We start from the raw sequence: 26747 nt of genomic DNA, 5'->3' as shown, positions 1-26747 counted from the left end.
TATACTTTTTTAGTAGTATGTGCCATTGTGTAATCATAAATAGAAAATTGCCCTTGGATTCACGGTGCACACAAACATACATACATGTTAGATCACATGAGCCAATTAACAGACAGAGTTCTATCTTTTGCTTCCACACTTCTTCCTGTTACAGTTAGAGTTGTAGTATTTCTGGTCAGGTGATCTCTGAGGCATCACACAGACCATCACAAAATGGTGGTTCAAGGCAAGAGATGTAAAAGGGCAATATTTACTTAAATATATATACCACTTTAGTAAGATTCTTTAATATAGTAGCTGAATATGATATAATCTGTTGCTCCAAAATATTATATACTTATACACTTATGACTCCAATCTGTTCTAAACGCGGCCGCTAGACTCATTCATCTAGCTTGCCGCTCAACATCAGCTGCTCCCATATGTAAGTCCCTTCACTGGCTCCCAATCTCTTCTAGAATCAAATTCAAATTACTTACACTCACATTCAAGGCCCTTAATAATGAAACCCCTCCCTATATTTCATCTCTAATCTCCAAATACACTCCTTCACGAAACCTACGCTATGCTTCTGATCTTCGCCTCACTTCTCCTCTGGTCACTTCTGCCCATTCTCGTCTACAAGACTTCTCTCGGGCTTCGGCTTTTCTCTGGAACTCTCTGCCACAAGCTGTCAGACTTTCTCCTTCCTTCCAAACTTTCAAGCGCTCCCTAAAGACCCATCTGTTTAAAGAGGCCTATTCGATGTACCTTAATTAATCATTGCTGTATCAAAAATGACAGTGTTTATACAATCCTAATGTCTCAATTGTACCCTAACCTTTTAGTTTGTAAACCCTATTGTACTCTGTAATCCTTGTCTGTTATCCACCATTTATTCCCTGTTTGCTATAACTGCAGTAAAGCACTGTGTATCTTGACAGCGCTATATAAATAAATGATGATGATGATGATTACTAACATACATACCTTGGTGTTCCCTAGAAAGTCTTTGTACTCCTTTAACAGCTGCTGGTTCCTAAATAAATCTAAAAACAAAACAGTGATTACAAACCAATGATTACAAGCTGAGAAGAATGCAAATATCTGTAACCCAACAAAGCGTAAGTGTTACTGTCTAACTCTATCCCCACCCACTTCCCTTCCACTGCCCGGATATTTTTTTCCTTAAGAACATTGTTTTAGTATGACATAGGCAGGGATATTCTAAGACAATTTGCCTTCTTAAATGTTTATGTCTTCATTTATTTGTATGTATCCTTTTGTTCAGCAGCCACAGTTTGGAATTTCAGCAACTATCTGGTTGCTAGGGTCCAATTTACCCTAGGAACCACGCAGTGGTTGGAATGAGAGACTGGATAATAACTTGAAACGGACCTGAACTAGTCAGTGACTCCCATTTAAAAGCTGGAAAGCAGATGAGGATGAAAAAGTAAAAAACAAATACCAATTGAAGAGTTGTTAGGAATAAAGCTGGCCATAGACATGCAGATTTTATTCTTTGATGGCGAAAGATCGTTCGTTTTAATGTAACGATCTACAACTAACCATCCAGATTAAATAAAGAAAGGAAAGGTAGGAAAAAAAATTAGGTTATGTTCTGGCCATTAAGTAATCTTATGAAAGTCAAGTCCGACAAATAGTAGTGACAGTCACCCAATGATATGGTTATATACATGTAGAGATACTATCGTTAGCCAACAGAAATCTTCTAGTCTTTCCGATAGACTAAACAGCCGATTGCCATGATATAATGTCAGGACATAAGCAATGTTTAAAAGGTTCACTTTGTGGTGTGATTTGCTGTCTGACGAAGGGGCCCGCCCCCGAAACGTTACATTGTAATAAACACGCAGGGCTTTGCCCGCATGCATCGAGCTCTGAGTGCCGGTTCTTCTTTTATAATGTCAGGACAATCCACACACTGCTCAAAAATTGTACAAACCTTTGTTTCGTACAACCTTATCTTTGCACCTATGGCCAGCTTTTAGATATTCTATAATACACTAAGGCCAAGAGAACACTGTGTGCAGTGTCTGCTTCTCTGAGCCTGTGTTTTAAGGCAGGTGGATAGAAGCAGATCTCCTGTGTGTAGCTGCACTAGCAGGCACAGTGTGAGCCATGTAAATGCAGTCACCAACACCTTTGTGTTCAGTGCAGTGCAGAAATTCAGGGCATTTCTACTGTCTGTGAATGCTCCATGGCTCATTACCTGCCATGTCAATTATTACCATCACAGAAAGCCCCCTACAAACCTCATATCAAGATGGTTGTTAACATGGACTTACTTTCTTTATATGCAATCTCTTCCTCATTTCTCAATTTCCGTTCCCTGAAAATGGCTTCTGGACTACCCCATACCTCGTAGGCTCTGTAAAATGACAGCTTTATTACATAACAGTATTGACTGCCTTGTTAGTCAAACTTAATATGGCAGACAGGTCCCAAAACGCTCATACACACATTCACATGTATGTTTTCTGTAAGTATCATAGATAGATGTCTGTGCTGGAAATTAAACATATAATCACCCTCTGGCAATGTTCATAGGCCACTTTGTCTTTCCTAGTATCACCCATTATTACTGAACAGCTAGAAATTCCCGCCCTTGCCATTGACAACTTTACACATCTGTAAGTTCACGAAGACCATCTTAAAGGAGAAGGAAAGGCTTTGTGCACTTGGGGTGACAAATGTTAGGCATCCCAAGTGATTGTATTGACTTACCTGAAACCCCGGGCCGGTGCTCCTATCAGCAGAAAACTGCACCGGCCCGGGATTATTCCAGCGGCTTCATCTTTCTTCAAATTTCCCGGGGCAGACGCATGAACAGTTGAATGAAATAACTAACTTTTTAGTTAAAGTTCAGCTTTTCGTTCTACTGCGCATGCACACCATGAAGAAAAAGGAAGACAGAAGACGATCGTTCCGTGGTGCTCACTGGTATAACCCTGGGCTGATGCAGTTTTCTGCTGATAGGAGCACCGGCCCGGGGTTTCAGATAAGTAAATATAATCCATTGAGGGTGCCTAACATTTGGCACCCAAAGCCTTTCCTTCTCATTTAAAGGAAGATTTCCAGCAAGCACAGGTTATGCCCCCAAAAAAATGCCTCTTCCATATAAAGGAAAATAGTAGTAATGACAACACATTGCCTTGTGGGTATTATTGTAAAATTGTGCTCACCAGACTATCATGTTAATTCCTGGAAAATTACAACACAGCATTTTCAGAGATAATATAATACAAAAAACAGCCAACAACAAACTGTAGCATTCTATCTTATGTGTTTCCACATATACATATTAATCAGTATTCCCAAAAGGGATTTTACTAATCTTTGTAAATGAGAACAAAAAAAAAAAGAGAAGGCTGCCCTCTGGTGCACAAAAGTATAAGCGTCCTCTTCAAAAAGTGCCAATTTTTTCATTACACTTGTATCTGGCCTAACCTGCTGCTCCTATATTCTTACTAACTCTCTCAGAAAGCTTTCTTTCATCTACCAACCATAGTGGGAAGCTGGTACATTCAGTCCATTATGTAATTTTGCCTAATTACTTGGTGACCATAAAGGCAGTGTGAAATGCTAAATGAATGGCATAACAGAGTTTTTAGATCTACTGTACAGTTCCACATAGATTACAGCATCAATATACCCTAAAGTACAAAAACAATTACTTTTTAAAAAAATTATATGAAGTGGTTGCTATTTAATAAACTTAATAAAGTGGAACAATTTACTGTGCAGCATTGGTTAGTGTCACTGTTGTTAAGTTGGGTTGAAATAAAAAACCCAAAGTCCATCAAGTTCAAACCCTCCAAATGAACCCCAGTGCACATATATACACAAACTTATAACGACCCCTCCATACATTCACATATAAACTATATACACTAATAGCTATACTGCATATACTATGTAGATTTTAGTTTGCAAATATCCATTATTGCTTTGTTGAACTCTGGCTATTGGCAGTTGTGCTATCTGGGCATAAATGATAAATTTTTGCTTTATTTAACCATTGCAATACACTTAAAGGGGATGTTCACCTTTGAGTTAACTTTAAGTATGATGTAGAGAATGATATTCTGGGACAATTTGCTATTGGTTTTCATTTTTTACTATTTGTGGTTTTTGAGTTATTTAGCTTTTTATTCAGCAGCTCTGCAGTCTGCAATTTCAGCAGTTGCTGGTTGCTAGGGTCCAAATTACCCCCCCCCCCCCAGCAGCCCAATAACTGCTGTCTATGGCATTTTACAGCAGCCCCTCTGGTATTAGCCAGAACACACAGATTGACAGTGCAGGCTGGACAATAACAATAGTATGGGGTCTATTTATCTTTATGTGTAAAAAGTGAAGTGAAGCATTACCAGTGATGTTGCCCAGAGCAACTGTTAAAATTAGATTTCAACAGTTAGGGCAAATTTATTAAGGTTTGAGCTGTGTTATCCAGGAAAAAATCGAATTTTCGAAGGTTATTTTTGAGTCATATTTGATTTTTGGGGTTATAAAAAACCCTCATTTTTTTTCCCGAGATTTATTATACCCAGACCCTGCAAATAGCTCTAATCCAAAAATATACCATCTAAAACCTGACACGGTCATGTAGAAGTCAATGGCAGAGGTCACTTGAACCATTTGTAGATGTTTATAGCCTTCATGATGTTCGAGTTTTTTCGGGGGATTTCGCCCGAAAACTCGATCAATTCGAGTTTTTAGGTTGTTGACCCCGAACTCGCTGATTCCAGTTTTTTCTATTCTAGTTTTTTCTTAAATTAGAAACCATTCGAGTTGTGAGTTCACTCTAGGTTAAAAAAAAATCTCGCATAACTCCAAAATTTGACCTTTCATAAATAACCCCCTTAGAAAACAAAAGCAAAGATTTGATTTTACTATGAGCAACATCACTAGTATTGTCTCGCTCCACTTTTTACATAGCATGGTAAATAAACCCCTATGTGTAAATGCCCTGTACTTACAGATTAGGGCCTCAAATTCACAATATTAAAGGGGAACTTACAAACCAAAATTTGATAGAGGCCCACATAACACAAAAACCTCTAATATTAGAATCACTGTTATGGGTTTCTTCAAAAAGTATGAATAAATGCAATTTTCTATGCCGAAATCCAGCTGTTTAACAGTCCTTCTCTTTCTGCATCATTTTAAATCCTTATCTTGAATAGCGGTATATGAATCCTCAGGCTTTGCCTTTAAAACATTTTATTACAGTAGGAAAAGTAACACAAGCTTTTGGGGAGAACCTCAGAGGAAGGGGTTTTCCCCGAAAGCTTGTGTTACTTTTCCTACTGTAATAAAATGTTTTAAAGGCAAAACCTGAGGATGGTGTGCTTCATATCCCGTTATTCAAGATAAGGAATTTGGATGACTTGGAGACAGCTTGGGAATGGATGCACCCAGGAAAAAGTAAGTGGTGCACTAACGAAAAACTGTATTGGACTCATTTGAAATCCTGGCAGGGAAGGAGGGACTAAACACTGAAGTACAATTGGTAACAACTTCTCCACAGCTTACAGACAGCATGCAGGAACTACATAACCCACAATGCATTGCACTGCGATGTTCCTTTCCTTATTGAAATCACATGTGCATGGAATTGTGGGGTTTGGAAGATGCAGGCTGAGGACTGATGGCTGTTAATACAAAGTAACAGTAGTCAGCCAGCTCAGCAAAGTAGTCAGAGAGATCAGAAAGAGAGCAAGGGGCTGGGCTTAGGGAACTGTTCCAAACCATTACAAATCATGAAAAGTCTGCATATTTTTTAATTTATGTATATAGCAAAGTTGCTTGTTGCAAAGTTATGTTTTTTGTGGAGTCCCCCTTTAAGAATACCAATGTAAATTTTTCAGTGGCCTGCTAAACAGCAGCATCTCTGCAGCTTTCCAAGACAAGCCACTACTATCGTACAAACGTGGTAAGAGTTTAAAAGACCAATTGGTTAGGGCAGACATTGGAAGCGCAAAGGGCCATAAACAACGTTTCTTACAAAATCCAAAATTTGGCACATTCCCGTGTTTACACTGTGTGCAATGTAATTCTGTTATAAAGGGCAAATCATTCTTCCATCCTCACTCAGGTAAAAAATACCCAATAAGGAACTATTACACCTGTGAGTCAACATATGTGATTTACTTGTTAAAGTGCCCATGTGGTCTGCTTTATATAGGCGAAACCACACAAAAAATCCGTGACCGTATTTGTAAGCATAAATCCACTATCCGTAGAGAAATCACGGCACTGCCAGTCCCGGCACACTTTCATGCAGCTAGGCACTCTGTAAGCCAACTCAAATTTCAGATCATTGACTCTGTGGACGAACCAAGAAGGGGTGGAGATAGACTTATGATGCTCAAAAAGCTTGAAATGCAATGGATCCACAAGTTGGATACTATATGGCCCAGGGGTCTCAATAGGGAATACACACCTGCTATGTTTATGTTTCGGTAGGTGACTAAGTCCTTTACATACAGTCTGATATGGTGTGGAATTAAGAATCATGTAAAGACATATATGTATACTAATTTTTGTCTCTCTTTTTCTTTTAAGGTTACTAGTATTAAACACACTGAGTGCTGACATCATTACCTACATACTAACATGTGTCTCAGGAAGGTGCTGAGTACAGTATGTGGAATGGGTCACTCTGGCGTCTCAGGTAAATACTATTTATAACCTTTATATTACAAGATTTTTTCAAGCATTTCTCAGAATTTTTCAAGATTTTTTCAGTATTTTTCAAAATAGTTTTCAAAAAAAGATTTTTTCTAATATGCTCTACATCAATGTTTTTTAAAATGATTTTAATGTGTATTAACAGTGAACTTTGGACTTTGAAACTTCATGGACTTGGATTGCACTTTAAATGTCTTAATATGATCACCTGTGTAGTGATGTCACTTAATAGGAAGGGAAGGGAAGGGGAGGAGACACTATCCACACCCCCCCTCAGGCTTTAAAAGGTTGATTACATGATTGTTACACCAGGCTTGACAAAGGGCCCGAGTGGTCCGAAACGTTGCCCTTGTCTGTATGTATTTGGGTGAATAAATGTAACACTTTTTTCAGCATTCAGTGTGCCACTGGAATTTCTTCTATGTATCTACATGACCCACACGGCAGGAGTGGGTTCTCCGGTGTAGCACCTGGTACCACAAAGGGTACATGATCAGGGGTGGAAGCACTCTACCATATTGTTGTAAACAGCAGCATCTCTATGACATTTCCCACTCACCCTGCATTTTTCACAGGTCAGAACAGACTTTCTAGCGTGGTAGCCCTCAAACAGAGAGTTAATGGGACAGGCCATGAAAGTTGTGTTGACAGTCAGCATTAAGATATTAATGCTGACTGTCAATTAAAAGTAATACATCTTTACTAACATGAAGACACCCGGTTTCATTTATCTGGGTGAATAGCTTTGATGGTTGTATCTGTTAAAGGATATAGAAAATCAAGGCAAGCACACTACTTGTAGACTTACTTTGCCTCCACGTCCGACCTCAGATATACAGTAAACGCCTCAGTATCATCATGGGGGCTTCTGCGTCTGATTTTCCGCAATGACTCCAAGTCACTAATGCAAGATGAAAGGTTGGAGTTCAAAAATGGTGGTTAGAAGTCTGCTTAGCACGTCAGAATAAAGGAACGGTCACAGTCTGTCACATGCAGTGTTTTTATGCTAACCACCTTTGAGTTAACTTTTAGTTTGATGCAGAGAATGATATTCTGAGACAATTTGCAACAGTTTTCATTATTTTAGTGTTTTTTTTTTAGTTATTTAGCAGCTCTGCAATTTTAGCAATCTTGTTACTAGGGTCCAAATTCCCATCGCAACCATGCGTTGCTTTAAATAAAAGACTGGAATATGAATAGGAGAGGGCAGGAATAGAAAGATGAATAATAAAAGTAGCAATAACAATAAAGTTGTAGCCTTACAGAGCATTTGCTTTTAGATGGAGTCAGTGACCCCCCATCTGAAAGCTGGAAAGAGTTAGAAGAAAAAGGAAAAATTAAAAAATAAATAATAAAGACCAATTGAAAAGTTGCTTAGAATTGGCCATTCTATAGCATAAGAAAGTTAACTTAAAGGTAACGTAACAAAAGTGTTACATGATGTAAAAACTGTACCTTTATGCTAGCCGTGTGTATGCTGTTTAAACCCGAATAATGTTAGAGCAACAGATGTACAATTAAAACCATACATTGGTTACCTGGGCTTTAGGCAGAATTCGTTCAGAGCTCTCATCCCAGTGATGAAGTTATTCTTCATATATTTTGTCCCATACTCTCTCTTCTTTAAGACTGCCTTCACTGGAACAGAATATAAAGTAAAAGGAAAGCTTAAAATTACCCAAATGAAGGGGGAAAACTGACAAATAGAATGCAGGTATGGGATCTGTTATATCTTAGTTGGGATCAAGTACAAGGTACTGTTTTATTAATACGGAGAAAAGGGTAATCATTTTTAAAAATGTGGGTTATTTGGATAAAATGGAGTCTACGATAGACATCCTTTCCATAATTCGGAGCTTTCTGTATATCAGGTTTCCGGATAACGGATCCCATGCCTGTATATAACTTATTTTATTAACCATACTCTTTCCATTCAATACCCTATGCTTGAAGAAAAAAGTGTCACCTCCTTGATGTTGGATTCCCTATATTTCTCATTATGATCCAAGCCTTCTTAAACAAAGCCAACTGATTTGGTCACTTGTAGACCAGTTTAAAGTGAAAGTGTGGACATGTCATTATATTCCCTCTGCAAGTCTGGCAGTATGACACATAGATAGATAGGTGAGAATGAAAATACACTCCACGCACTGCCACATTTAAAGGGGACACGTCAACCAAAAAAAATATTCAAAATCCTATTTCACTGTGTTAGTCGAACAAAATGAACTTTTACACTACATAAATTATTTGAATCTTGTTTTTATCAGTCTGGGAATTCATAATTATAGCAAGCAGGCAGGAGCCACTGTTATTGAAGGAAAACTATACCCCCCAAACAATGTAGGTCTCTATTAAAAGATACTGAGTAAAACAGCTCATGTGTAAAACCCTGCTTCATGTAAATGAACCATTATCATAATAATATACTTTTTTAGTAGTATGTGCCATTGGGTAATCATAAATAGAAAACTGCCATTTTAAAAAATAAGGGCCGCCCCCTGAGATCGTAAGATTCACTGTGCTCACATACAAACCACATGTAAGGTCACATGAGCCAATTAACAGACAGAGTTGTGCCTTTTGCTTCCTCACTTCTTCCTGTTACAGTTAGTGTTGTAGTATTTCTGGTCAGGTGATCTCTGAGGCAGCACAGATAGAGTCACGAAATGGTGGTTCAAGGCAAGAGATGTAAAAGGGCAATATTTATGTAAATATATATTCCAGTTTGGTAAGATTCTTTAATATGTCATTCAATTTGATATAAACTATCTGTTGCTTAAGTATTAATTTTGGGGGTATAGTTTTCCTTTAAGACAAGCCTTGTATCATCTCAGAATCTTGTTTGTGCACTAGAATGGGGGACCCGATGTCCATCCCCATGTACTGGTTACACAATGAAATGGTAAAGAGAACTGGGGAAATGTGTGGAGAGCAGTGACATCTAGTAAGAATGGAAAATGAAAGTAATTGTCTGCCTCGCCTCTATGCCTAAGGAATAGAGGAGGGGCAGACAATATTTGATTGACAGTTGAGATTTTCAAACGAGTTTACAACAGCTATGAATGTTTTAATAAAAAAAATATATATTTGGATTTTATGTTTAATTTGAAAAGGACTTTTATTATACAGTTTTTTATGTCTGGGTGACAGGTGACAGGTCCACTTTAACAATTGACAATGAGGAGATAAAATTAAACTATAGATTTTCTTCAAAGTTAAGTAAGTAAAGGTAATAATCCCTGTAACGCCCAAAATAGTACCATGAAGGAGACAGCAATAGAACAGTTTATGCTGCAGGACAGAAATTCTTATAAAGTGAGTTGGGACCCCAAAATGGGTGTTGTTTATAGTGGATTCCCTTGATCAACCTTAATAATGTGAAATGTCTTCCTACAGTAAAAAATAGTAGCGATGCACCAAATCTACTATTTTGGATTCAACCAAAACTCCGAATCCTTCGCGAAAGATTTGGCCGAATACCGAACCAAATCCTAATTTGTATTAGTAAAAAAAAAGTCACACGATTTCCCTCCCCGACCCTAATGTGCATATGCAAATTAGAATTTGGATTTGCTCGGCTGGGCAGAAGGATTCAGCCGAATCCTCCTGAAAAAGGCTGAATCCTGCCCAAATCCGAACCAAATCCTGGATTCGGTGCATCCCTAGAAAACAGTAATTATAATAAGGTGCTTGACTGATTCTAAACCAGCTTTTGAGTAATTTGTTTAATTTTGGTCAAGAAACATACTGCCGTATGAGCTTTATACTCACCTTTAACTTGAATAGGATCTGGAGGGAAAGTGCTTTTTTGTTCAGGTTTATTAGAATCCAGTGCTGTAAAGAATTGTACCACACATATTATTTATGCACTATCACAGCCCTTAAATGGATGCTGTATACAATAAGACATCATTCCTATAATTCAGTTTTATTGCACAGTATCTGTTCTGTTGTGTACAATATCAAAGAAGTTGGATATTATATAACAGGATGGTATAGAGACAGAGAGAAATGTGCTCCAAATTGCATAATACAAACGTATGTGGGGAATACACAGGGACAGTGTTAGGTTAGGGAAAGACAGTACTACCCCTGGGGGGGGGGGGGGGGGAATGTTACTATATAGTATGCGTTGAAACAATGATTAGATGTTTGTTTGCAGTATATACATGGAGGATATTGAATCTTCTGCTCTCTAGTTATTGTTGAGAGCTGAACTCAAATGCTGGACAACATTGTTATTTTCCTCTTGTGCATGTTACCAAATCCCAACCTGAGGAGCTTGCAATTTCTCTAGAATTGATCCCACTTTCAATTAGAACACCAAGATATTCCTGGTTTCCCAGTATAACAAAGCACCTCATTAAGCTGAAACCCCAGAGCTGAATCATGTAAACGACATCAATTCCTCATCTGGAATCATAAAGATAATGGAAAAAATAAAATCATACATTTTTCTAGCAGATGCGCTGCAAAGTGATGGATTTTTGGAAATAAACATCGGGTTGCGTTGCTAATGAAAGCAGATGTTTTTGGTTAAAATAAATATGATGTTAGGGAGATGGAGCTTGAAGTTATGCAATTTAAATATCCATGCTCTGCAATGAGCAAACCACTTTTTTTTTTTACTACTTTGCAGCAAAATATTACAGTTAACTATTTTACTGCTTGCTTGAATATATCCTACTGCAGTGGGGCAATATATGGAAAGAAGTGCAAGCTGCTAAGTCCCTTCTCAACATCTGCACTGGATGAAACTGTGATGAATCCATGGGTTATTTGTGAATAAGACCAATAGCAAAACATTTAGAGGGGGAATGAAATGTCATAGTAGAAAAGAAAGTCAAAGACAGAACCCTTTAACTGTGGTCTCCTGAGTCACAGCTCATGTGACTTGCTATCCTAACAATCCTGTGTTTAAAAAGGATCAAGCCTCTTTCCTCCTTCATTTTTCTGGTGGATAGACATTTAAATGATCCCAGTGGAGTCCAAGTCGGAGCAAAGAAACTGTGTTCCAGGATAGATCCTAGTTAAGGTGCTGTAGCAGTACTATATACGTAGGATTCATTAGCAAAGCAGCACTGTGCTCCACGGAGTAAATATTAATGTGGCGACACTGGCGAGTAATACAATCAACAACAAGGATCCCAAGTGTTAGCATAAGTTAGCATAGCACGTGCTTCTATCAAAGAATCCTAAATTATATTTATATTATAGACAAGAGCCATGAATATACTGTACATTATATCCTTATAATACACAAAAGCCATGAATATCTTGTAAATTATATCCTTATAAATGGTGAATTCTGATGTCATCAGTTATAAACGGTGAGTTCTGATGTCATTTCAGTCACATGACTCATTGTAATTTGTGTATTATAATAAATAAAATACCCCCAGTTGTAAAATATGAGGATATTAGAAGTTAAAGTACCTCGGAGTTCCATGACCTGTATAAAAACACTCGGCCTTGTGCTTTTATATGGTCATGAAACTCCTCGGTAACTTATAATATCCTTATATTTTACAAAAGGGGGTACTTTATTCACTATATAATACACAAAAGCCATGAATATCTTGTAAATTATATCCTTATAAACGGTGAGTTCTGATTTCATCAGTTATAAACGGTGAGTTCTGATGTCATTTCTGTCACGACTCACTGAAACTTGTGTATTATAATAAATAAAGTACCCCAGTTGCAAAATATGAGGATATTAGAAGTTACCTCGAAGTTCCATGACCTGTATAAAAACACTCGGCCTTTGGCCTCGTCTTTTTATATGGTCATGGGACTCCTCTGTAACTATACTTACAAGAGAGGGTACTTTATTCACTATATATAGGTATCATTAATAAGGCACATGATAGCATTATTGGAGCTTCTTGTAAGGGATTGCATTACACTGAAGTTTGGCAAATTTTAAACTTCTGTAAATATCAGTAGTTTGTCACTGGCAAAACAGCTGTAAAATATGTGGCTGCAAAAATGTTTATTTAATATTATATAAACGCTCCCTAAAGTACTTATAAAAAACCCATATAACAGTTTATCATACCATTCATCACATGCTTCTCTTCTGCACTATTTAAACATAATTAGAGTGATCATCAAAAGACAAAAGTAACAGTGGGACAGAGTTCTAGTGGAGTAATTGCCTCTGCCCTGCTTTCAATTTCCCATCAGAAACAGCAATTAGTAATACTAGTCATGTGCTTTGTACACACAACTGGTAATAAACATTAAATACAGCACTTGAAAAGAAGAACAAATTTCCCCAAATCGTTCCCATTCCACATGAGTAAAATTGCCGTCTGTCTGGTTTTCACAGGGCTCGTCCAGTTTTCTGTTATTATTAAATGAAGCAGTAGGTGAAAGGGAAATATTTGCTGGCAAACTCAGTGGTGCTGTGACATTTTTTGTAAGAAGCAAGGTAGGGAGAGCTGCACTGCCTTAGTTTGCGAACTATGAGAAAAACTATGAGACTGGGCAAATCGATTTGCAGCAGGCACCAACTATATACTGTACATGGTTCAGGTATTTACCTTAGATACCCTATAGCACGGAGATCTAACAGTGGCCAACAGCCCCAATGTGGTTCTCCAACTCCAAGGAATTTTTATGCCCCTCCCCTAATCTTCTCAGTTGTTCAAAATACGTCTTTGTATGACCAACATCATTTTAACATAATTTGGCCCACAGCTACAGTCATATGAAAAAGTTTGGGAACCCCTCTCAGCCTGCATAATAATTTACTCCACTTTCAACAAAAAAGATAATAGTGACATGTCTTTCATTTCCCAGGAACATCTGAGTACTGGGGTGTTTTATGAACAATGATTTTTAGTGAAGCAGTATTCAGTTGTATGAAATTAAATCAAATGTCAAAAACTGGCTGTGCAAAAATTTGGGTAATTTTGCTAATTTGAATGCATGTATCCGCTCAATATGGATTACTGGCAACACTAAATTGGTTGAATTAGCTCGTTAAGCCTTGAACTTCATAGGCAGGTGTGTCCAATCATGAGAAAAGGTATTTAAGGTGGCCAATTGCAAGTTGTGCTTATGTTTGAGTCTACTATGAAGAGTGACAGCATGGAATCCTCAAAGCAACTCTCAAAAGATCTGAAACAAAGATTGTTCAGTATCATGGTTATGGGGAAGGCTAAAAAAAAAAAAGCTATCTCAGAGGTTTAAACTGTCAGTTTCAACTATAAGGAATGTAATCAGGAAACGGAAGGCCACAGGAACAGTTGCTGTAAAATCCAGGTCTGGCAGGCCAAGAAAAATACAGGAGCGCCATATGTGGAGGATTGTGATAATGGTTACAGACAACCCAATGATCACCTCCAAAGACCTGCAAGCTGTGCTTCTGTTTGACTCTTCTCTGAAGAGTGACAGCATGGAATCCTCAAAGCAACTCTCAAAAGATCTGAAAACAAACATTGTTCAGTATCATGGTTATGGGGAAGGCTACAAAAAGCTATCTCAGAGGTTTAAACTGTCAGTTTCAACTATAAGGAATGTAATCAGGAAATGAAAGGCCACAGGCACAGTTGCTGTAAAACCCAGGTCTGGCAGGCCAAGAAAAATACACGAGCGGCATATGCGGAGGATTGTGATAATGGTTACAAACACCTGCTACCTACTGTCAAATTTGGTGGAGGTTCCATCATGCTGTGGGGCCCTTGTTAAAGTCGAGGGTTGGATGAATTCAACCCAATATCAACAAATTCTTCAGGATAATGTTCAAACATCAGTCACAAAGTTGAAGTTACGCAGGGGTTGGATATTCCAACAAGACAATGACCCTAAACACACTTCAAAATATACAAAGTCATTTATGCAGAGGGAGAAGTACAATATTCTGGAATAGCCGTTACAGTCCTCCGACTTGAATGTCATGGAAAATCTATGGGATGATGTGAAGCAGACTGTCCATGCTCGGCAGCCATCAAATTTAACTGAACTGGAGAGATTTTGTATGGACGAATGGTCAAAAATACCACCATCCAGAATCCACACTCATCAAAGACTATAGGAGGCGTCTAGAGGCTGTTACATTTGCAAAAGGAGGTTCAACTAAGTATTGATGAACCTGTCTAATTTTGTTATGATGCATATTACATATTTTCTGTTAATCCAATAAACTTGCTGAAATACTACTGTTTCCATAAGGCATGTTATATATTAAAAGGAAGTTGGTACTTTGAAAGTTCAGCCAATGATAAACAAAACTCCAAAGAATTAAGAGGGGTTCCAAACTTTTTCATATGACTATATAAGGTATGACAAAATAGTCAGCCTATTAAAATGAAGCACAGCAATACCTTGCTTAGAAACTACATTAAAGCTCTCTGTCTGAGACCTCACACCTTTCTATTATCACAAAACACCTTGGTGACTTCTAATATACTTTACAATAAGACATATGTGTATACTATTTATTTGTATTAATACAAGAGTGCATTCCAGTGTATGTAAAACGTATTTCTTTCTCGAAGGCATGTAAACACTCTGGCAAAAAAGGGAAAGTAGTTGTTCGAAAGCACATAGCAATATTTAACATTATATCCCAATTAAATTGATTAACCTCTAGCTACTAACAGCAAGGTTAAGGTTTAAATAGAACACTGTGTAAATGTGGAGTGACAGGTGGCATTTGGGGAAGACTATTGATTTTGCAGGACTGAGTTTAGAATTAACTATATAGTGAATAAAGTACCCCTATTGTAAAATATAAGGATATTATAAGTCACCGAGGAGTTCCATGACCATATAACAACACGAGGCCGATGGCCGAGTGCTTTAATACAGGTCATGGAACTCCAAGGTTACTTCTAATATCCTAATATTTTGCAATGTGAGTCATGTGACAGAAATGACATCACTACTCACCATTTACAAGATATTCAAGGCTTTTGTGTATTATATGTACCGTATATACTCGAGTATAAGCCGTCCCGAGTATAAGCCGAGGTACCTAATTTTACCTCCAAAAACTGGGAAAGCTTATTGACTCGAATATAAGCCGAGGGTGCGAAATGCAGCAGCTTCTGGTAAGTTTCAATCTCGTTTTTGGATGACTATTCTTAGGCGCCGGCGAATATTCTTAGGCGCCGGCGACTATTCTTAGGCGCCGGCGATTATTCTTAGGCGCCGGCGATTATTCTTAGGCGCCGGGGACTGTTTTTGTGCTTGACCCGAGTATAAGCCGAGGTAGAGTTTTTCAGCATATTTTGGGGGCTGAAAAACTCGGCTTATACTCGAGTATATACGGTAAGTATAGTATTAGGATTCGGTTTCATATGTATAATTCTATGTTTGATATAGTTGTACATGTCATTTTATATAAAAAATAGGGTGGAATCTTTTAGATATCAGCATCTTAGCAAGCTATTGTTAGACTTCACTACATGACCATTCTTCAAGAAGTCTACGTGTGCAGTTATATCTTCAACAATACCCATAGTAGGTAATTCCCAAAAATATCATATTTATTGGCAAATGGTTTAAAGGAGAAGGAAACTCCCTGGGCGCAAAAACCCTCCCCCCTCCCCTGTGTTGCCCCCCCCATCTCCCCTCTGGCCTACCTGTCCCGCCGGGCAAAAGCCCCTAACTTGTTACTCACCCCTCTGCGCAGGTCCAGTCCACGGAGTTCACAGGCGCCATCTTCGGTACGGATCTACTGCGCATGTGCCAAAAGTCACAAAGTCTTCGAGACTTTTGGCGCATGCGCAGTAGATCCGTACCGGTAAAATGCTCCTACTGCGCATGCGCCAAAAACGCAGGCCAAAGCAGGAAGAAGATCGCTAGGGAGAAGATGGCGCCTGTGAACTCCATGGACTGGACCTGCGCAGAGGGGGGAGTAACAAGTTAGGGGCATTTGCCCGGTGGGACAGGTAGGCCAGGGTGGAGGAGGGAGGGGGGCAACACAGGGGAGGGATTTTTGCGCCCAGGGGGTTTCCTTCTCCTTTAAGTGGAAAATTATATATGGTAAAGCAGTGCAGGTATGGGACCGGTTATCCAGAATGCTCAGGACCTGGGGTTTTCCAGACAATGGATCTTTCCGTAATTTGGATCTACATAGTTTAAGTCTATAAGAAAATCATGTAAACATGAAATAAACCCAATAGACTGGTTTGCCTTCAATAAGGATTAGTTATATCTTAGTTGGGATCAAGTACAAGCTACTGTTTTATTATAAGACAGAAAAGGGAAATAGTTTTCTAAAAATTGGATTATTTGGATAATTTGGAGTATGTGGGAGACAGTCATTCTGTAATTCAGAAGTTTCTGGATAACGGGTTTCTGGATAATGGATCCCATTCCTGAATAAAACAAGCCTACTTTAGATTATTAGGAAGAGAGGGTTGGAGAGAAGACACTCATTGATGCCCAAATGATTAAAATACTCTTTCTTAAAGAGACTTATGTTTACACGTGGAATTTGAGGGTTTTCAGAGAGCACCCTCTCTTCACCTGGTAATCTTCTGGATAAATATGAAAATAATTAATTTGGGTTTAACAGTTGTGCTCACCACTAATTTGTAAACCATTAAGCGATGGTGCAACAAGGCCATGACCACAAAATTCATACAATACAAGAGGTCCTCTGCACTCATTATCAATATATTAAGGACATTGAGACATTTTGTGCCGTAAAATACAAAAAATTCCCATGGATTAACATGCAATATATCTAAACTGACCAACTACGTCAAAGTCATCCCTGGTCTGGCTAGTACTACACTCAACTTTTATCTGATTCACTAAGAATTATACATTTTACACAGAAACTAAGTTTTACCTGCAACTTGCTTGCTGCTTTCAAGGTTAAAACTCACAAGTGGTTGCCCTTTTATTGACCACCACTAAGATCACCTGACTGTAGCTGGAAAGGGTGGGAGCTGCAAAATAGAACTGGCCACTGCTCCTGTATAAACTATTACAAAAAAGGGGAAGTTGTGCAATGAGGCTCTGGCCAGCTATAGTCAGGTAATCCCAGTGTTAGCCAATTAAATTGCATTTTTTTTTACATTTAAAGTTTGTACATATTGATCCAGCACTCACAAATAAACTGCATTATGCTGGTAATCAAACATGACATGTCCCATAAGCCACAGGGCATAAAGGGACACTCAGTAAAATGAAAAAATAAGAGTTTTCCTTTCATTAAAGGGCATGTAAAGGCAAAAAAATAAAATCCCACTTTTACTTTCTTTAATGAAAAAGTAACCTATCTCCAATATACTTTAAATTAAAAAATGTGTACTGTTTTTATAAGAAATCTGACTGTATGCAGTGAAATTCTCCCGTCATTTACTGCTGTGGATAGGAATTGTCAGATGGTCCCTAACTGCTGAGCAGGGAAACAATCATACTTATGAACAGCAGGGGGAGCCCCCACCTTACTTCCCAGTCATGCAGAACTCAAGCAGCTTTGTTTATGACAATCCCTAAGCAGCCCAGACCACACTGAGCATGTGCACAGTCTTAGTCTTGCAAAGATGTTTAACAAAGTTACAAGATGGTGACCCCCTGCAGCCAACTTTGAAAGCATAAATCATTTGTTTGATTAGGCTTGTGGTGCAGTAAGTTCATGTTTATATTTAGTATACAAAATACAGCATTTCATGCCTTATTCTATTTTAGACTTTACATGCCCTTTAAAGCAGTCAGTTCAGACTGTAGTGGTCCAAGATCCTATGTGATCACAGTTGTGTACGTTGCTGCAAGAACCTTTAAACAGAACTCAGCTTCCTTTAACAATTTACATAATGTACACTTAGCAAGGTAAAGAAATTAGCAGTAACAAAAAAGAAACAAACTACACAGCAATACATCAGGCCTAGAATACTCTTTGTAGACTACCACAAACAGCTGTATTCTAGCTTAAATGACTGTAATATTACAACCAAATACTTAAATAAATATTTTAGGTTTAGTCATCAACCTTGCTTTGGGCTGCCATCCTGATGGTTAAATTAATTTGGGTAACGGGTGTGCTCAGAATGGAACAGTTTATCCCCTGGCAATACGGCTGCTTTACTCTATTAATAATGCGTGCTATTGCTTTACAAGAGGAACCAGTTTTTCATGGGGAACATATTTGTAGAACATAATGTCTAATTATACAGAGAGCACGTAATGTTCTGTTAGTGATTTATCTGATAAAAGGTCCAGTAGTTTCATACCTGCGGTAGATTTTTCTGGGGAACTTGCCGCACTGGGTCCTTTCGATCCATTGTCTTCCTTCTGATCACTGGAAGAATAAAGCCGAATTTGTGCTTGAATAGGCAGGTAGCTTGATGGCAGAAAATACAGAAGTCCCTTGTTTTCCAGAGCACTTTGCCAACCTGCAGAAAGAAATGAATGACTACATAAACTCTTCAGAATACCTGCATCTGGCATTACCCTAACATCTCATATGAAGGCACTATTCTGTACATAAGAAACCACATACAAATATGATCCAGAAACACCATAGCCTTCTCTGGGCTCAAGTGAAGTTGGCCTGAGGAGCAGTGACGAATCAAAATTTGAAATTCTTTTTGGAAATCATGGATGTCGTATCCGCCACGCTAAAGAGGAGAGGGACCATCCAGCTTGTTTATCAGTGCCTAATTCAAAGCAGCATCCATGATGGTATGGAGGACCATTAGTGCATACGGCATGAGTAGTTTGCACATCTGGGAAGGCACCATTAATGATGAAAGATATAAACATATATTATATATATATCTGCATTAAGCATATCCCTAAAAGAAGAGGCGATGCAACATTATAAATGTAACTTAAAAGGATACAGTCATGGAAAAACATGTTTTTTTCATAACACATCAGTTAATAGTGCTGCTGCAGCAGAAAATTCTGCACTGAAATCCATTTCTCAAAAAAGCAAACAGTTTTTTCTATTTAATTTTGAAATCAGACATGGCCCTAGTCATATTGTCAATTTCCCACCTGCCTCCAGTCATGTGACTTGTGCTCTGATTAACTTCAGTCACTCTTTACTGCTGTACTGCAAGTTGGAGTGATATCAGCCCTCCCTCTCCCCCCCTCCCAGCAGCCTAACAACAGAACAATGGGAAGGTAACCAGATAACAACTCACTGAAACAAGATAACAGCTCCCTGGTAGATCTAAGAACAGTACTCAATAGTAAAAAGCCAAATCCCACTGAGGTACATTCAGTTACATTGAGTAGGAGAAACAATAGCCTGCCAGAAAGCAATTCCATCCTAAAGTGCAAGCTCTTTCTGAAATCACATGGCCAGGCAAAATGACCTGAGATGGCACCTACACGACAATATTATAAATTTAAAAAAATACACTTGCTGGTTCAGGAATGACATTTTACATGGTAGAGTGAATTATTTGCAGTGTAAACAGTGTAATTTAGAAATAAAAACTACACCATAAAAATCACGACAGAACCTCTTTAAGTAAAGGTGGTCATACACGGGCAGATTTAAGGTGCGACTTGGGTCCTTTAGACAGATTCGGCAGCTTATCTGCATGAGTATGGGGTTCTCCAAAAATTGGCCAGATCTGGATCTTGGAGGCTTGATTTTTCAGTCAGATCGTTGACCGCATCAGCTCATTGACTGTCCTCGTTCTGACTTTTTGTATCCCCTTCATTGTAATGTGATAACATTACCACGATATCGTCCTCCCAAGGTGGGCCTGTCAGAGGGAAAATTCACTCATTTGGCAACCTAGCCAAACAAGCGAATCTTACAGTGTATGGCCACCTTATCTTTTAAAAGATAATTACCGGTATGCCCCTGCTTCAAAGTGTTTTAAAAAATGTTGCAGGCAGCAAATTCAGAATGAGCATAAATTTTCCAGAAAATAATAAAATATCTCAGTTTTAACATCTGTTATGTTGTCTTTGTATTATTGGCAGTTAAATATAGGGTTTTGTGACCTTTGAAGGGCATCCTAACCGAAAATGCCTCCATTGTTAGGGCAGGATTTTGAGCCCTTAAATTAACTTTTAGTATGATGTAAAGAGTGATATTCTGAGACAATTTGCAATAGGTTTTCACTTTTTAGTATTTGTGGTTTTTGAGTTATTTAGCTTTTTATTCAGCAGCTCTCCAGTTTGCAGTTTAAGCAATTTGGTTGCTTGGGTCCAAATTACCCTAGCAACCATGCATTTATATGAACAAGAGACTTCAATATGAGTAAGAGAGGGTCTGAATAGAAAGAGGAATAATACAAAGTAGCAATAACTATACATTTGAAGCCTGAAAGAACATCTGATTTTAGATGGGGTCAGTGACTTCAATTTGAAAGCTTTCAAATGCGGGTTACTGACTTCATGTAAAATAAAAGCTCTGTAAGACTACACATTTATCTTTATTGCTACTTTTTTCTATACTCATCTTTTTATTCAGGCCTCTCCTATTCATATACCAGTCTCTTATTCAAAGCAATGCATGGTTGCTAGGGTAATTTGGACCCTAGCAACCAGATTGCTGAAATTACAAACTGGAGAGCTACTGAACAAAAAGCTGAATAACTCAGAAACCACAAATAATAAAAAAATAAAAACCAATTGCAAATTGTCTCAAATTCATGCTCTAATTTAATTTAAATTAATTTAAAGATGAACAACCACTTTAACTCTGTATAGAAGCTATACACAGAATGCAATGCCTAACAGTATGCATTGTATTGGTCTAAAACAAAGGCTGTTTGTAGTGTATGGAATGGGACTATATGCTTTGAATGGTTGTAAATCCGATGGTTCCAGAGACTTCTCATTGTGGATCCTCTTTTGATTCACCATCAAATTACAAAGGACCTCTAAGAGACAGTATCTTCCACCAGAAAGCCTGACTGTGGCTGGGCTAAAGGAAGGTTTTGCTTATACAGAACTTATTTATGTGAATTATGTGAATTATCCTCAATATAAGAAAAAAAAGATGAACACGGTAAAATAAAATAATGATCCTTTCATGCTGTACATTAAATAAAATGGTTTTTTTTTTAATAAAAAAAAAAAAAATAGGCAGAACCATTGCGTTTATGGGTTCACAGCAATTTTCCAAAAGTATCAAGTATTCAGGCACAACTTGAAAATGTTTCAAACATTCTTGCCACAACCAGCGTATCCACAGGAATTGTGTAGAATACACACTTCCAGCTCAGTAGCTTCAGCTTTCATTTTAATGGACCCCCAACCACAAATTGGTAGATAATCAAAGAGTCCAAAGGGAATGCAGCAGTAACTTCAGTATCTCCACTAAAATATATAACGTCAAAACCCCTATATGGTGAGAACCAAAATGGACTGCTCTATTAGTATAGGCATTTTACCATCATTTGGATCATCATGTATTAAGTCTGCTAAAAAAAATGCAAACATTATATAAGCCTAATTTGATTGGTTTGCCACCAGTATGGATTAATGCAACTTTATTCCCATCAAGTACAAGGTGCTGTTTTATGATTACAGAGAAAAGGAAATTCATTTTTAAAAATCAGAATGATTTGTTTAAAATGGAGTCAATGGGAGATGGCCTTCCAGTAATAATGAGCATTCTGGATAGTGAGTTCCTAGATAGGGATCCAGAACCTTTTTTTTTTTATTTATTTTTTTTACCAGTGAGCCACATTCAATTGTAAAAAAAGTTGGGGAGAAACACAAGCATGAAAAAGTTTTCTTGGGGAACAAATAAGGGATCTTACTGGCTATTTGGTAACCCCTATGTGGACTGGCTGTACCTGTTTGGCAGTACATCTGGTTTTATGCAACTAAAATGTGTTTAAAAATTTAAAACAGAATGCTGCTTTATGGGCCACTGAAACACCATGGTAATGTTGCTCATGAGTCACTGGTTGGGGATCACCGAGATAAGGTATCCCATTCTGTGTCACCTAAAATCTTCCCCCTGTGCTATTAATGTTAAAGAAACAAAGAGAACACAGGGCACTTAGCGTTTAACAGCTAAAGAATAACAATATATTAAATAACTACAACTGCTGATTCCAACCCTATGTAAAGCTCCCCATACACAGCCCGATACAAGCTGCCGACAGACTAAATCAGTAGATTACTGGGCAGTGTATGGGGCCCTCAGACAGATCGATATCTGGACGAAAATCTGTCAGATAATAATCGGCATGGTTTAAAAATCCAGTTGGATCGAGGACTTCATCGGTTTGTTGATGCGGTCCTCAATCAGACCTCTTGTATTCTCCCCACTTTGATCCGATTGATGGGCCTTAGGGTCCACGTTCGGATCAGCCTGATATCGCCCACCATTTGGGGAAAGATTCACTACCACAACCATGTCAAACAAGTGGATCTCTGCAAGTATGGCCTCCTTTAGACCTGGAGCAAACCTATGCCACATACTTAGCCCAACTGTCCAAATCAGACAATGACTATATTTTATAAGATCAACATCCATGTCAGTCAAAATAAAACACACTAATAATATAGTATTAGGACTACACAATTTTGTACAACTGGTTATATTCTTTGGAAACAACCTGATCTTGCACAAAGACACACTAAGGAGCATTTAAATGTAAAGGACAACTCATTACCGTAAAAGCTGGAAGGAACACTCAGTGCTACATTTCAACCAGTACCATTTTTTGAAAACAAAGGCACAGGATGCAAATAGCAAAATCAATTCATATAAACTCTACTACTATGGAGCCAGCGAGGCCGAGGATAAGGAGGATAATAAAAAGGATGGTAAATGGCCTAGTACAGGAATGTAATGTTGGGAACTTCCAGCCTCTCTGACTTTAGACTCTGCAGCAGGGAGCAAGTTCTCTATTCATGATCATCAGGGTTGAATTTAGGACAGGTTAGAAAGTTATCTGTCGAGTCCTGATTATTATACAGGTCACGGGGTGGATAATTAACATATTTTAAAGAGTTTCATATAGTGGTTTTATTAGTTACGTCAAGCACGCAGGCCTCCAGTTGCCAGGAGAGGTTTCTGGGAGTTGTAGTCCAGTGGAGGATGTGTATAATTCTGGTAGTGACCCTCAACCTTGTTGTATTGCTAGGGAGCCAGACGCCTCTCATAATAAACACAAGAGCTAACACAGCTGTCTCGCCAGTAAATAAAGTTCTACTTCCGTGACACCTGGAGACATAAGTTAACATTTTGTCATTGTCCCAGGCAACTCACCGTAGCAGAGACGCGCACCACTAGACCTCGTCCCAACACAGCGCAGGTAAAGCCGACATAGTGAAGGCCAACTCCGGGCGTATATCCCGGCCATATTGGGCTTCAGTCGCACCCGGCCACCGCCACTAACCAGCCTATGGCTCTGTTTGGGCACCGGTGTGAGACGTCATTACTGTGCGACAAGCCGGAGGCCAGCAGCCAATGGGAGTGAAGGAAGATGCGCGCAAGCTGCCGATTGGCTCGGGGACGTCCCCACATTAGGATTTTTACAACTCTCTCTACTGGAACAAATTGATCAGTCATGAGCTGCTCAAACAGCAGCGTGTGACCTCAACATTGTCACACTTAATAACGAGTGGAAGCATAGGTGCGTTACTGTACACCTAGCGCTAATATCGGGCGCTACTATTTGCACTTGTAACAGCGGTTTAAACACCGGACTTTTGCCACATAGCATGCTCTTAGTAATAGGCACTAGTTGTTAGTGAGTTATCAGACGTCGTCACATGATATGGGATTAAACGGGCGGCAAGTTGTGGTTATGTCCCAGGCAAACAATAGCACAATCAGGAGTGGCAGCAGCAGTTATGGCCAGTGATCTATAATGTAAGACTAAATAGGGATGGGTTGTACTAATTATACCTTTACATATCCAAGGGCAGAAATAAACTGGGACAGATACTAGCACTAGTCTACTTCCCTCATGCATCTTCCCTGTTCACTATGTTTCAGGGGCAGGAGAATATGAAAACAGATAAATCAGGACATCCATCTTTTCAAATAAACAAATACTCTTAGAAGTTTCACTAACATGTTATGTCACAAACAAAAGTGGGGCAAATTCACTAAAGCGCGAAGCGGCTAGCGCAAATTCGCAAGTGTGACGTTATTTCATTACTTCGTCGATTTACTAACGGGTGCTGGCGTAAATTCACTAGCAAAGTGGACCTACTCTAGCGCTACTTCGCACCCTTACGCCAGGCGAAGTTGCCCTATGGCGAAAGGACATAACTACACTAATTCACTAACTTGCGCATTTTACTGAACGTTACCTCTTGCGCCAGACTTGCCTTCGCCACCTCAGACCACACGACGTGCAATAGAGTAGATAGGACTTGCTTCAAAAAAAGTTGATTTTTTTTTTCAAAAAAACGCTGGCGTCTTTTACTTTTTTAAAGGTGATAGGCTGAAAAAGATTGTTAATTTTTTTGGTGGTACCCTCCTTCCCCCCTACATTTCCTAACATATGGAACATAAACTATACAGTGGCCACATGTGTAGGGCAAAATAACAACTCTAGTTTATTTTATGAAGCTTTCCCAGGCTTGTGTAGTGTAATGTATTTGCTGCTACATATACGTCCATTGTACTTTAACTTGGCGCCGTATGCAAATTAGGCATCGCTAGCATAACTTCGCTTTGCTTGACTAATTAATGCTAGCGCAATTTAGCTACCTTTCGCCTCCCTGAGCGCAACTTCGGATTTTAGTGAATTAGCGGCACCCTGACGAAACTTCGCTCGCACAACTTCGAAGGTAAGTATACTTGACAGCGCCAAATAAATAAATGATGATATATATCTAGTATAGGTAAATCTAAAAAAAAAAAAATCTAAAAACAACTTGCAGAGTAATCAATGAAGATGTTCACTACTCATCAGAGCAGCTTCTTCAATTCAACTGACTGGTGTGGGAAGTTCTCGGCATATAAACTCTTCCACTAATCCAATCACAATGGCACATTGTAACTCTTCAAGGAGGTGACATCTGAAGAAATTTTCTCAGAGATATTACCTGAGCCACGAGCAACGCTAAGGAGACAGCGGGAGCGTAGGGAGATTAATGCGTGGCTGAAAGATTGGTGTAGGGAGGAGGGTTTTGGGTTTTTGGAGAACTGGGCTGATTTTTCAGTCGGCTACAGGCTCTTTGCTAGGGATGGGCTGCACCTCAATGATGATGGGCCAGCTGTTTTGGGAGAGAAGATGGCTAGAGGGTTGGAGGAGATTTTAAACTAGGTGTGGGGGGGGGAGGGTTCAGTAAAAGATTCAGTGGTAGACAGGTTAGATGAGATAGTGGGCAAAGAAAGGGAAAATGGGGGAGGAGATTTGGCTGGGGATACTGTTAAGGATAGGGAGGCCCACATGTCATATGTTCAATATGGTGCCAGTATTAAATGTATGTTTACAAATGCAAGAAGTCTGACTGGTAAAATGGGAGAGCTGGAGCTGCTGGTGATGGAAGGAAAATATGATGTGATTGGTGTGGCCGAAACATGGCTGAATGAGTCGCATAACTGGGCAGTAAATATCAGTGGCTATACTTTGTTTCGGAGGGACAGAGGCAATAGAAAAGGAGGAGGGGTATGTCTGTATGTTAGGCAGGATTTAAAAGCTCATATAAAGGAGGAGGTTATGTTAGAAAATGAGGGGCCAGAAGTCGTATGGGTGGAGTTCTTCACCAATTGTAAAGAATCCAGCAAATTAATTGTAGGAGTATGCTATAGACCCCCTAATGTAAGTGAGGAGGAAGAGACAAAGCTCCTAATGCAAATAGAAAAGGCTGCTAGTTTAGGTAAAGTAATGATAATGGGGGATTTTAATTACCCAGATATTGACTGGAGCAACGGTACTGCTAGATCAGTTAATGGGAAAAAGTTTATAAAACTTATTGCACGACAATTTTTTAGCACAGGTTGTTGAGGAGCCTACCAGAAAAAATGCTATTCTTGATTTAGTGATCTCAAATGACCCAGAACTTATAGCAAATGTGCAAGTCATTGAACCCCTGGGTAATAGTGACCATAATGTTATATCTTTTAATGTCTGGTGCAAAAAACAAAAATATACTGGGGCAACAAAAACCATGAATTTTGCAAAAGCTAATTT

General features: G+C 38.8%; 1 protein-coding gene across 1 annotated transcript in view; it reads right to left on the bottom strand.

The window, feature by feature from the left end:
- The window catches only part of slc30a9.L (solute carrier family 30 (zinc transporter), member 9 L homeolog), a 49912-nt gene extending 25877 nt beyond the window's left edge, over positions 1 to 24035 (bottom strand). The window contains exons 1-7 of the mRNA XM_018229435.2: positions 23864 to 24035; positions 18897 to 19058; positions 10468 to 10530; positions 8232 to 8331; positions 7502 to 7594; positions 2289 to 2371; positions 970 to 1028 (exon numbers count right to left, since the gene is read on the bottom strand). Coding sequence (XP_018084924.1) covers positions 970 to 1028; positions 2289 to 2371; positions 7502 to 7594; positions 8232 to 8331; positions 10468 to 10530; positions 18897 to 19058; positions 23864 to 23957 — 654 coding nt within the window. The 5' untranslated portion in view covers positions 23958 to 24035. The remainder of the gene's footprint in view (positions 1 to 969; positions 1029 to 2288; positions 2372 to 7501; positions 7595 to 8231; positions 8332 to 10467; positions 10531 to 18896; positions 19059 to 23863) is intronic.
- Between the last annotated feature and the right edge of the window lie 2712 nt (positions 24036 to 26747).

This window comes from Xenopus laevis, chromosome 1L, assembly GCF_017654675.1.
Source record: "Xenopus laevis strain J_2021 chromosome 1L, Xenopus_laevis_v10.1, whole genome shotgun sequence".
Taxonomy (NCBI): Eukaryota; Metazoa; Chordata; class Amphibia; order Anura; family Pipidae; genus Xenopus; species Xenopus laevis.
This window is presented reverse-complemented; position numbering and strand designations above follow the sequence as displayed.